The 13,666-nt window shown below is 44.3% G+C and overlaps 1 protein-coding gene across 5 annotated transcripts in view; it reads right to left on the reverse strand.

Moving 5' to 3' along the window:
* LOC122537116 overlaps positions 1–13,666 on the reverse strand; it is a 61,773-nt gene that overhangs the window by 20,859 nt on the left and 27,248 nt on the right. For 3 of the 5 annotated variants that reach the window (XM_043670079.1, XM_043670077.1, XM_043670078.1), the window contains exon 8: positions 5,072–13,231. In XM_043670079.1, coding sequence (XP_043526014.1) covers positions 13,222–13,231 — 10 coding nt within the window. In that variant the 3' untranslated portion in view covers positions 5,072–13,221. Of the gene's footprint in view, positions 1–5,071; positions 13,232–13,666 lie in introns of those variants that run through there. The other 2 variants (XR_006308548.1, XR_006308549.1) reach the window with 1 other exon arrangement.

The following is a 13,666-nucleotide window of genomic DNA, read 5'->3' on the forward strand; positions in this document are numbered from 1 at the left end:
AAAAAAAAAAAAAAAAAAAAGAAATAGAAGAAAGAAAAAAAGAAGAAAAAGACCGCGTCTCGATCAAATTAGCCGCTAACAACCGTGAATGTACATACGTCAGTGAATGGCCAACTAATGGAAGCGTTCGAGCGCATTTTAGGCAAACACTCTGTCAGTTAAAACACGGGGACCAATCGATCGCGACTCGAGCTGGTTTCTGTTGAAGACGTGTCGATTCATCAGCAAGTAGGTTTAATCGACAACGGGGACAATGAGAAATTCGGGTGGGGACAAGGGGGCAGCAATATCCATGCGTTGTCGATGGCTGCGGGGCATTTACCTGTTCCTTCCTTACAATGTGTCCTTTCACAATAGGATCGATCGAAGGTTTCTTTGAAACAGCACAAATGCCACCCCTCCTCTATCGACGTATCGAAGAGGTTAAACGCCGGGATCGGGGAAATGCAATCGCGCCGCCCCATCTGCAGAAAGCTCGGGTTCTCGAGGTTTCGAATGAAAGCGCCGGTGTATGTGTCCAATGTGTATGTGTTCACGTCAACGTAGATCCATCTGAGAGGTTTAATTCGTTTTGACAACGCCGTTTAACCCTCCCCGTCGCGTCTGATTGTTCCGCGTCTCTGTTATTTCGTAACTGAATTAGAACGTTGTGCATTTCGGCAGATGCCAGATTTGACGATAAATTCAATCCGGACCGGTTCTCCGTCCTCCGTCCGGTGGAGAACCGATGAAACAATTTGCAACGATAACTCGAATTAATTTTAGTTCATGACTCTATCGCCGCTCTTTCTCTTTCTCTCTCTCTCTCTCTCTCTCTCTCTCTCTCTCTCTCTCTCTCTCTCTTTCTGGTTTCCTAGGTAAAACGTAGCGTAGTCGATGTTTTTATACGTTACTTCTTGAGAGAGAAAGAATCGTAGAAACTTTCAATTTACCGGCAGTGAGTTTGCGTTTCCAATATTACAATATATCCTTAAACGTTCGCAGCGCTTGCGAGAAAATGAAAAATTGCCACCAATCTGACGCGACATCGGTGCAATTCCTAATTTTGCTTTTTCCGTAATTTTTGTCTCGGCGCATTCGAAGCGTTCAAATAAAGTGCGTGCAGACCGTGTTAAGCCTTTAAATTTAGTTCGCGTATATCTCGCTGTCGCGGGTACAAGCAGGCCACAATACGTTAAACGAGAGGAAGCAATTTCACTCGGTTGCAATGTACCCCAGTTGCAGTTTCCACCCGATGTAAAGCAGCCATTACAGCCAGTTAATGGGCCAGTGAGCGACGTGTAATAGAAAAACTTTCTGTACAATGCCGATTTATCCGCAGCCTAGAGCTACAGGAGTCGAGAGAGCGCACCGGTTGTCGCGTCCAAGCCAATATGGCGGGTAACGCGACACCGGGCTGCATTACCCACTTTAATCACAAGCTCGAACGTACGTATTCACCGTGCTGAACGGGATATTAACATTTCGCGATAAGATCTGACCGGCTGCCAGCTACAACTTCCATCCATCGTAGATGGATAATCATTCGATTCTGATTACATTTCTCGCGCGTGCACCCTGAATGGCGCGTACCTCCTTCTGTCGCGATGAAATTTATATTATTCTCTCGCGACAAACGTCGAAGAATGTTTGAACTTCAGCCTCGTTTCGAGTCGAGACGATTCGTTGTGAGATCTCCGCGAGATCCTTTGGAATTATTTTACTTGTGGAAATTCACTCAAACGCGGTTGAACGATCATCGGGAACGGGATCGCGCGTTAACTGAACATGCCCAAGGACGTGGAAGTTGCTATCATTGTTGCCAGAAGTTACTCGGGAAGCAAAAGTTACTCAGAGTTGTAATTTCCGATGATCCGCACGCCCTGTACACGTACAACACGCGAAACTTGACTTTTAACCAGCTATCAGCGTTCTATTTCATCGTAAATAGGAGTCTACAAATTCCTGTGAAATCCTCCTCTGCTCGGGAAACTTTCTTTCGGATCTCAGGAATCTCGGAGTCTAGTCTCGTTTCGCTAACTAGACAAAAAGTTTCGGGTTCGTAATGCATTCACTTCATAATACAACGGCATTACTCCCGGAGGTTAAACGAATGGGAAGATTCGACAAGGTTCGAACAATTCTCTGTGCTTCAATCATTTAAAACGGAGCACGAGTTTTATCAACCTTGACCCCGTTCGAAACAGCGCGGAATAAATTTCCATAATCTGTCCCATCGAGTAGAATTCGCCCGATCCAAAGGACGTTGAGGCTCCATCGTTTCGCCCTTGCGACTGGCGCCCGACCGATGCGTCGTACTTGTGAAAACAAACGACCGCAATACGCAAAGCGAGCGCGAATTACTTTAGAACATGAAACTCCTACGGGCGGCGCACAAATCCCGATGAATATTCGAGCCTTTATGATCGATGCAGTCCTTCTCTCGCGCGTTGTAGCTGTGGATAGAGAGAGAGAGAGAGAGAGAGAGAGAGAGAGAGAGAGAGAGAGACAGCAATGCACACGTGGGAATATAAAAGTACTGTGAAAATATTTGTAAAACGAATTGCTCAAATAATAAAACTTACTTCCCTGCATCAAGCGAAATCCCACGTTCTAGCCAATTGAATTCTGGTTTTTAACGGTGGAAATTTCATAGATTACCTCAGTTAGGGAACCGTACAACAGCGTTGCAGAGAGATGCAATTTGCGAGATAAACTGTTGTAATATCGATAAATTTATAGATCATTGTACTATTTCCACGATGTACAATGGTGGAATAAACAACAATTGCGCATCAAAATTACATCACCGGGCCGGGCCGTTCCCACAATTTTAATTGGCCAACCGCAACAGCTTTAGGCACAATTAAACGGCTGTCGGGACGAACGCGGGCATTTACGCGTGCACGCATATATGTACGCATATATGTACGCGTACGTAGGGAATTAATGCCACCTCTTTCAGGGCATTCTTCTGACCGGCTCCTTTGTCGTGATCCTTTTTTTTTTTTTTGGTAGGTTATGTGTCACGTGACACGAGTAGAATTGCCGTGTATTATGCACGTGTGTGTGTGTGCGCGCGCGCGCGCGAACGGTTCGAATAAAATCGTCAAATGTCAACCCCGAAGTGCAGCCACTCGAGTTACTCGAAAGGGAAACACGAGTCCAAAGAAACTGGGCCTGGCCAGACATTCTAGTCTTCGATAGTAGACTCCTGTCGGTTACCTCCAGCAGGGAAAAATTCGCACGAATCCTTTTTCTCTTAGTTAACTGGATATTCAAACGCTCTGATCTAATACCACTCCGTCCGAGAGTACAGAAATCGGTCACGCGATAAATGCAGTGATTAAGTCGCCAGAATTTTTAGAGATTGCGTTTGCACGCGTGTGTGTACGCCTACATACATACGTACTCGACGATGCAGCCTCAATTTTCGTAGCGGTTCGTGCAGCCCTCGGGGACAACTGGAAAACGCAGTGATTTCGGCCGCAATCCGGACGAATAAAAATTCAAATTGCAAGGTAAAACTGTATGGGGCGGGAATACGGGTCAGGAAATCAGAGAGCAAACCGAGAACGCGTCGCGCGGGAATTGCGCAGAAATGCGACGGCGTGTTAATAGGCGATCGTAAATGACGGACAAATTTCTCGGAGGGGAAATAAAATGACTTTTATTTATATCGTGTCGAGGCGGTATCGTTTTATTCACGACGAAAAGGCGTTGATGTTGTCACAAGAGGGCAGATTTCCATTGGTCCATTTTCTGCGAGCTATCGACATCCACGTTGGTAATCCTCTTACGCGCCACGGTGAAACGCTGCGGCGATCTTTCGCCGATGGAACTTAAGCACCTTACGCGAGCAATCTATCGAAGAATTTGCGACCATCAACCATGTTCTTCCATTTTCGTGGAAGAGCCTAGGAAAACGAAGACCATTGGCCTACATCGTGAGAATGGTCGATCGAGGTCAAAACTGTTGATTAAAAATAACAAAACTTTTAACGTGACTTGATATTTTCTTTTTTTGCCGACGACTGTTCTCTCGATAAAGAGCAATTCCGTTGATCACATTTTTTTGGAAATTGTTTGATTCTGGATTGTTTGATTCTCTGGGTTATCGAGAATAGTTACCAAGAAGTCACGGGAATTTTCGGAAATGGACACACAAAGTTCATCCTCTCGCGTGTTTTCATATTTTTACTCTTTGCGGTGGTACACGTCCTTCTGGAATACGGCCCGATATATTTACATTTAGATTGAATTCCGTATTTGCGCGGGACAACTGTGCAGTACGCTGATTTCTCGAACAAAAAAGACGCTGCTACTTTTAGTTCCGTTTTAGTTCCCTTCTCTGTGCACAGCCGTGTTCGTTAGACGTGATCGGATTAAAGGAGGGAAAGGGTAGAGCGAATCTAGCGATTTCTACAATTTTCCAACAGCAAATTGACCAAACCGCAAGAAATGTGAGCGAATAACAAAACGATCTGACTGCTTCGTGTGGGAAGATCGATGGTAACGCGTTTAAATCAATCAGCAGCGTAATTACACTAATTCAACTTTGCACTATTCTGAATCGTGCATCGTTTTGATCGTCGTTGGATCAATTCTTCCGTGAGTCAAGCAATCACAGCTACTCCCTTTACCTTTTTAATCGAATCTTAAATTCATTAGCAAGTCGCGATGATATGGAGAAATTGCATTTCTCTGGTCACCAGCCCGTTCACGGATCCACGCAAATTTTGTTTCTTTTCCTCCCGCCTCATCGAGCAGCTCTGAAATATTTCCCTCCGTACCATTTTTATTCTCCCTTTAATTCAATTTCGCAGTGAGCCACTAGAGAAGCATCAGAGAATGAGATATTTTCCGCTCGAAAGAGATCGACGTAGCTTCCGATGATTCTTTATTTCCTTCATCTCTCGTTTCTATTGCGTTTGATACAATAGTCTTCAATGGTAATAATGGAACGGTAGGAATATATTGCATGGAGAAGTGACAAGGAAGAAGGGGGACGTAACGGGGGAACGAAAATGGACGGGTGGTTTTACATTAATGGACGGGGTGGTAGCAGTGGTTAGAATGCAGACACCACGTGTACCACGTAGACACTTTTTTATTCCCAGTACTCGGCGGTTACGTTATAAATGGGTCACAATATGAGTCTACCACATCGCTTACATTTGTTTTTCTCGCAAATGGAGTGGTATATATCGCGAGTGTACGTGTACAGGATTATCTTACGTTATACATACTCGATTCGTTCTTGATTCTACAGCGACAGACAGACAGACAGACAGACAGACAGACAGACAGAGACAGAGGTTACGTGCACGCGTATGTTTTACTCGCGAATTTAACGATATACATGCACTGCTCGACTGTTTGGTCGCACGATTTTCCCCTCGACTGGACACCGGAACGTGTTTCCGCATTCTTCTTCATTCGATCTCTCCTCCACTCTCATTCACCTTTCCCTTTGTTTGTCCCTCCCCCCACCTATTTTCTCCCCTTTGTTATTTGGATTTTATCATCGCGAAATATTGCCCGTATCACGTAATTGGGGGATGCGCGCGAAAGATTCTATCGCAAACGTGTTTGATTAGCGAGCAGCTGCGAAAGCTGGTGGCAGAGAGAGGTTGTAGGCCATGGAAGAGAAACAGGCGGAATTCACCGGTTCCGAGGGTAATTTAATTTAACGAAACACGTCGGGGCGATAAGCTTCGGCATTGTACGGTGTCGGGCGCAGCCTCGTCGCCTGCTACGTGCAGATAATACGTCGCAATACGACGTCCAATTTATTTTAAATGGCCGCCGCCGCGTTTATTGGCGAAACGCTCACCCCTCCAACCCCGCCCTCTGTCTCGGCGCAAGTTACATTCACTACCGTTATTAAATATTCTGGCGAAATTTATTTGCCGCGGACGTGCGACGTCTTTTTCCTTGCCGCACCGGCGACGAGACGGTAGCCTCTCGTATTTGTCTTTACAGGCATACACAGCGCCAAGTATGTAGCTGTTACAAACAGGCTGACAAAGAGCGCGACGTGCATCCCCTTTTACGTGAGCCGTGCAAGCACGCGGTCGTAAAAGATGTACAACTAGCTGAAACACGTTCCGAAAGATCGTTATACACGTCTCGCGTGTCAGGTGGTCGATGTCGAAGCATGTTACAACGATTAGATACATAGCACGCGCGGGGAATTGTAATCGAGCAGTGCATCTATCGTTCGAAACGGGGCGTAAACGTTGCAAACGTTGCCACTGTTCGAGCCTGACAGCGAGAAAAATCAGAGGAGATCGGTAGAACATCGGAATCACGCACGGACATTTCTCTAGCGATCGGAAGGCGCGTATCGCCGTTTCGAAGAGTACGTTGCTCTAACAGTGAGTGTACACTACAAGTATTTACGATTGGTCGCGGTGAAAAGTTCACTCGAAACTTGAGTGGCGCTTCTAAAAATATAATTCTCAATATGCCTCCCCCTATTTTCCGGAAGTTCTCTCACAGTCCTCCACAGGGGTCTATTTCACGTTCGAAATCGGCGATATCCGATCGTTGGCCAATTTTCTGCTGCCAGGCACGCGTGGATACGATTCTTTTTTTTTTTTGCAGCTTGTTGCGTGGCTTGAGCGTGGGCTTTCGGAAGCGAACAGTGCTCGCGTCAGGCGGAGGAAAAGTGTCACCGCGTGACGCGATCGATGGTAATTCGAAAGTAATGATTGGACCCTTGGAAAAGTCTTCGTCGTGGATGAGGATGCGACGAGTCTGCGACACGTGGCGACGTCTCGTTCCCCAATGCAGAGTAGTGTACCGAGTTGTGTATCTTCAGGTTCGTTCAGCCGAAATCAAAACTCTCCTTCGGGTCACCGAGCACGCTGCTCCGTGATGGTTTCCGAGCTTTTTCAAGACAACTTCGTTTCCTTTGGCTGTTGGACGAGACGAGCTGCCCCGCAGACGAGATGGACGCAGAATCGATGCGTGGACGTTGCACGTTTCTACGAATCACGCTAATTTCTCGGGTAAACGAGAGGGTGTCAAGTGGCCATGTCAACGAAAGAAAGAGAGAGAGAGAGACAGAGAGATGCTCGTTCGAATGGTCTCGCGAAGGAATGTTCAAGGCTATTTGGAACTATTTGGAACTCGACGAGACTACAAGATAGCTGATTCTCGCGACGGGGATGAGACTTTATTTATTTATTCGTTAGGAATTCACTTTTCGTTCGTTTCTCGATATTCGATAATAAGCCGAAAGAAGTCGTTCGTTGCACTTGGCGGTCTTTATTCTAATCGCGATCGTATCGATAACAGAAAAGGGATGGAGGGGAGGCGGAGGGAAGATGAAGCGTTTCTCCTTGTTGTCCTCTGTAAACCATAGGAGATCAATAGAGGCACGGCGCTATTTAATAATCGCGGAATACTTTGGCGTACACGCTGCAACGTGCACCTTGTTCATCGACGTTCGCATACATGGTTTCCGCCTTTGTTCTTGTACGTTTCTTCTAAGACTATTTTCGATTATTTCGTGCTGAGTCGGACGGCCCAATTATTATTAACAGCCGCGTCGAAACGAATGATCGAATAAGAATATGCGTGTAATATGAGCCGGCGCTTCGCCGTCAGAGGTAATGTTTTCGATGTCAACTTCGCGTGCGATGCGAGAATGTATCCCTAACTGGACTTCTCTACGCATAGAGACGATTAAATGAGGTATATTTATATCGAAACGACGCGAGTAGCGCGAACGGTGTAGAAAAATGTAATCGACGGTCTCGTAAATAGCGCTGGCAACTTTTGTACCGCTTCTTGGACGAAAAACGTAATAATACGTTGACGACGGAGCACGGGAAATTGGTTTCTGAAAGGATAGGGCGACTGTACGATATACGGGGCTGGTATAAAACCAGAGGTTGTAACGATACTGGGGGATCGAGATCGAAAAATAAAGAGTTTGATTGGTCGGATTGCGTTTGGACGGTTTCCATCGCTATTTCCGACACCAGATAGGGAAACACTCGGGCGGTGTTAACGACGTTGTGAACTCTACGTTAAAGCCTGGACCACATTCGCGACGTTAGCGCGTGCAAATAATTCTAATCTACTACTTAAATAGCATACGACACGGCTAAACGCACTTCGCGCGCACTTCTAGAATCTTCTCACTGAAAAAACGTTAAATTTGTCACATAATTACGAGATATGTTTATTATACGTTTATGTGTTATTATACGTACACGTATGACATTTAATTCAATCAGTATGAGGGTTTGTCAATCAACGGGCGAAAACAACGGACGCGTGTCGCGCGTAATTCTGGATAAACGAAGAAACCTCGCTGTAATAATAAATAGCGTATATCATCGCTTCGTTTGCGATATTGTTCAATTAAATGTCTCGGATCCTATCAAACCATCCAGTATAAAAATAAATAAGCTCTCTATTCTATGTAAATCCAACGACACGTTTAATATTAGATGTATCAACACAATCGTTAATCCTTACGTGTTACGGATCAGAAGAAATCGCGAAAGAGGATCCACGGATTCTCGTCGTACGTCGAGAGTAACACAAGGGATTTCCCTTTCGCGACTTGCGCGACAGAGATATATACATATATATATATATATATATATATATATATATATATATATATACTCATGTATATATCTATCTCTGTACGCGATTATATACATGTATATATGCGTGTATACAAACCTATATTACATCCACTTTACGGGGTATCGGGATTCGTGAAAACGTCAAATCAAATCGCGAACTCATTTATTTGGTTAATTTGATATTTGTCATCGCGCAACATTTTAATTGAAATTTCAGGGCACTCCGACACGCCAACATCCGACATATATCTGGTTTCTCTCGCGTCTGCGAAAAATATTCCCGCGAATATTTCACCCCTCCCGAAAGGATATCGAAACCGGGGGAGGGGGGAGGGGGTGAGTTTATTTGCGCCTGTCGATTCCACGTGGCTATCGAGATAGCGAGTTTCCGGGCTCCGATTAAAATCCCCGTCGCATTGTGCGTCGTTCTGACCGTTTGTCCCGATTCTACTATTATCTCGCGAGTTCAAAAATCAAATTGGTCCTTTCTTTTTTCTCTCCTTCTTTTTTTCCAGAAAAGAATGAAAAGAGAGGAGACAAATATTGATTCACGTTTTCACGATCTGCCCGACGGTGTTTATCGCGAAAATTTTAGCATGCGTCGCGACCCATTCATTCGTTCACACTCACCTCGCACGGCCGTGAATGGCGACAATGAAAACTCGTACGATAGACACTCGATAGATTTCGTCACTATTCGACTAATTAATTTAACCACATGCTAATCGTTTGAGAGTAGTACGTTTCGTTGATTCTTTGGTTATGATTGTAAACGACGATTGTATCGACAAGCGCGTGAATAGTGGACTCTGCATAATTGAATGACGAACGAACGCGCTCACGTCTGTGATTTTTTTTTCCCATGACACGACAGTGAGTTTGGTGAATTTTAAGCGAACGAAATGATCGAAGATAGATAGATAGGTGCACATTTGTCTCTCGAGCAAGCGGCGAAGACGGAGATTGAGCGTTCTTGTTTCTCGGTAAATTCTATTAATTCGCAGAGACATCTGCGGAACGTCGTATCGAGCGAATTCAACCCGAATTTGTCATTAGAAAATCCCTCGAAAGCATCACGCGACAAATTTCAAACGTAACTGTATAGTCAGGTCCCTTTTTTTCACTTCGCGTTCCTCTAATTCTACGTCGTCCCCAAATTGGATTCTATCACGCGCACGATGCGTGCGAGTTACTGCGAAATTCTCTGTGGCCGGTCTGTACCTTGTTCCTTTTTATACTTCGTTGTGCACATGGACCAGATTCGTGCCTGGCCCCTTTTAGGCGGCCAACACGCGCGCGTCCCTCCTCGAAATTTTACAAACGGCTTCAGATTAGGTCGAGATGATAGAATTTCCTTCGATTGTTTAATTCGTTTAAGAGCGTTTCCCCGACGAGAGTCAAATTGCCGAAGACGAAGAATTTTGCATCTAATAAAGCACGGATCACGGGACACGTACGGGTTTGACAGCTCGGAAATGAAATTTCCGGATGATTTCAGCTCGCCAGGCACGGGTTTCGCGAAAATCGGGCAACCGATTCTATCCCCCGGCGTTCAGCAATTTAATAGATGGTCTTGTGTTCCCAACGAAGTGTCATAAACTCGTCAGCGCAGTCGCACTGACAAACATACACGCACGTATATCAGCTCGATAGAGCAAATAAATATTGTCCCATTGTTCGCGTACTTCTTCTCTCGTATAGTTCGATCGACTCGAAATTACTATGTTGTACTATGTAGCTTTCGAAACGATTCACCCGCCATTATCGACCGAGGACTTTCAAAAGAACGATCGCGACCGCGAGATTGACGAATGTACTTAGCTCCCTAAGAAAGACGGTTCACACACATTTTTGTTTTTTTTTTTGTTTGTTTTGTTTGTTTGTTACTATGCGTCTTTTACATCGACGTAGTAGTAGTAGTTTACACGATTACAGATTAGTAACATTTATTCGCACGGACGATTATAAGTATGGACCCGTTTTTCGAATCATCGAGCAATCATGGACGTCGTACATACATGTGTTTAACTGGAAATGAGCCTTGTTCTACGTTCTACTCTGGTCTAGATGACTCTCACGTACTTTTGAAATATCTGTCCGAGCACTTTCCCTTATTTTGTCTTATTTTGGTCGATTCTTTAATAACGACTATTTAATACCGTAAGAGCGTACGTGTATAGGCATATATATGTACATATACAGAATATATATCATATACATGTGTGTGTGTGTCTTTGTGTGTGTGTACATCAAAGTGTCATCGACCGTTAGCATTCCACAGCGATAGAATGAAGTTTCTGATGCGTTTATTTAATTGACACTTATTCATTCCGTCCCCTCTCGAGCGAGAGAACTTCTTTGTTTCTTTTGCTTGCTTTTCATGGTTATAGTCGGCAATCATCGATGCGCATTAGACACACGAGCATTAGACTTTACAGAGGACATTCTCAACGAATGCCTCACGCGTTACCTCGCGGAAAGGAACGACACTACAGCGAACGATACATCATCCTTAAAATAGTTTTACAGACAACGTACCTTTTGTTAGGCTTTATCATTGTGTCAGGTTGTAGCGATATACTCGAGTCTTGGCGATGGTTAACAACAGACACAAACGGGATACATCATTTTTTCTTCTTTTTTTTCTTTCTTTTTTCTTTTTTCTATTACATTGTTCGACACTGCGACGACACGACGATTTTCGTCGACTCGAGCTGTGAGAATGACGGACATAAATCGACGAAACATCAAACACGATGATTTTTGTTGCTTTGTCGTTGCGACTCTGGCGACCTTTTTCATATCGTGGCAATTAGAATTTAACTGTTAACTGCAGACTCTCGTGTTGCGCGCGAGAACGAAAATCCATGAGAAGTTCTTGCAACAGAACGCGTATATGCGTTTTTTTTCAACGTGGAACGCGAAATGTACACAGAGGGAAACACTAGTTAAAACAAACGATTACGATTAAACGAATAAAAAAAAAAACAAAAAAAAAAAAAAAATAGAAAAAACAAATATGGAAAACGAATAAAAGTATAAAAGAGAAACATCGGTTAGCGTAATAAACCAGTTAACAGTTAAATGAATTTCAGGGTTGAGCTGCGCGGTACGTCATGCAGAATGAATTGGAATCCCATAACCGCCGGTAGAAACACTTATCAAAAGTAGTATGTACAACGAATTTCCTTTCTACAGATTTTCACGTGACAATAAAACGCGTTAGCCAGTCAATATATTATGGAGAAAGCTCGTCAAACGGATTTGGACAAAAATGTCGGCAAAAAGTACACCCAACACTTTGCAATTGTTAGTTGATGTAATTAGCATTGATCGACAAAATTGACGTCTATTTGATTCCAAGAACTTCATCGAGATCGTCGAAAAATATTAAAAAAAAAAGAAAAAGAAAGTAGGAGAAACAACAAAAGCATGTCGCTTACCTTCGATTTCTTTGGTAAATATCACCAAATATCGGCAATCAGTGAATGATCGTAAAGTGTTGGTCGATGATTCTCTGACGAAAGAATTTCTGCTGAAATCCACCGTGAAAGATGCAAGGTCCTCTTCGATGATCCGAATTTTCCTCGTCGTCGTCGAGATATAGGCAGGGACAGTCTAGGCAGGGAATTGTCTTTGCTGACTTCTTTTCGCATTGCGTGTGACTTCTCTTCCATGGTTCTCTTTCAGAAACGCGGTTCACGGAGGAACCGCTGCGTCGTTGAATTCGATTAGAATCCAGCGTTAAGTCGAGGCAGCTTTTGTGATAACAAAGATCCAATGTTATTTGCTGTTCGTTCGTTGGTTCACTCGAAATTGATCCAGCCGTTTCTTCCCATTCCACGATTTTCTATTTATTATTTTCTATTTTCAGGTATTTTCGCCTTGGTTTCTTCCTATCCTACAAAGCGGGCCAGGTATCCGGGTATCGGATATGAAATCCCGTGTGATAAACTCCTCGTAAACGGATTCCTCGAAACTTCAAGTTTCACTGCCCACAGCAACTGGCATCCCGATTATTCTCCCTGTTCCGCGAACGCTTCATCTTGGCGTGGGAATTTTCAATTTTCCCGAAATCAATTTTCCTTTGTCCGATGCTTCTGTTTAGAGCAGGTCAACAGGTAATATAGTCGCTGGGCAGAGCACATTTTTCTCTCTCTCTGTCTCTCTTTCTCTCCCGCGCGCGCGCGCGCGTGTGTGTGTGTGTATGTGTCTTTTTTTCCCCTCTGGTGATTTGATAACATTCTCCCAGATTCGGTGTCCGGTCCGACACGATCCGTACGTCGTGCTTTCAACAATCCTCAACAATGAATTTCAATTCTCGCGGAGTTTGTTAAGTCACAAATTGTCCGTTCCCGTTGTCTGCTCCCGATGCTTCAACGTCGCGGTTCGCGTTCAACTGGAAATGTACCCCCTTCCCGTTGTTGCAGCTCGAGGGTCCGAAATTACGAGCCGAGATTGGTGCCGACTCGGCGGGGATAACTTTATCGTTGGAGACGCTGTCGCGATGCTCGTCGTCTCGTTTCACGACAGACTTCAAAACGCGCCCCTGGACAACGCTCTGGCCAATCCCAACTTCCATCCGCCGTTTCTCTGGTATCACTTCCTTTACGTGAATGAACCGTTGTGGTTATCTGTATCTGAAAGAAAAGAGGTCAAGATACGAGCCGACATGAGTCGCGAGGCATTCGATTTAGCTCAGCGCCGAGATAATGATACGAGAGATGATACTATTTTAGCAAGATACTATTTTTACAGACCTACGGAAACACCGCGAACACTTAAAGTGGATTGGAAGATATTCGAACTCGTACCATTCCCAAGACACTGTCCTCGTTGGATGGACTCTTTTATTGCGATAGGTTAATATCGTAAATGTGCCGTAGATCACGCGACGTCCACCTCTCGTGGAATATTATTTGATATCTACAAGATGGATCACTCGATCGAACGACGCTTTTCCGATTTTTACTCTACAGAAGTCTACTGTATCGTAGCTCCGGGTATCGTTGTTCCGTTATTTTCATTCTTGACTAACAATAAGTTCCGAAGAAGACGTTGAAATTAATAGTCAT

This window comes from Frieseomelitta varia, unplaced genomic scaffold (genome assembly GCF_011392965.1).
Source record: "Frieseomelitta varia isolate USP_RPSP 00005682 unplaced genomic scaffold, Fvar_1.2 scaffold_886, whole genome shotgun sequence".
NCBI classification, from domain to species: domain Eukaryota; kingdom Metazoa; phylum Arthropoda; class Insecta; order Hymenoptera; family Apidae; genus Frieseomelitta; species Frieseomelitta varia.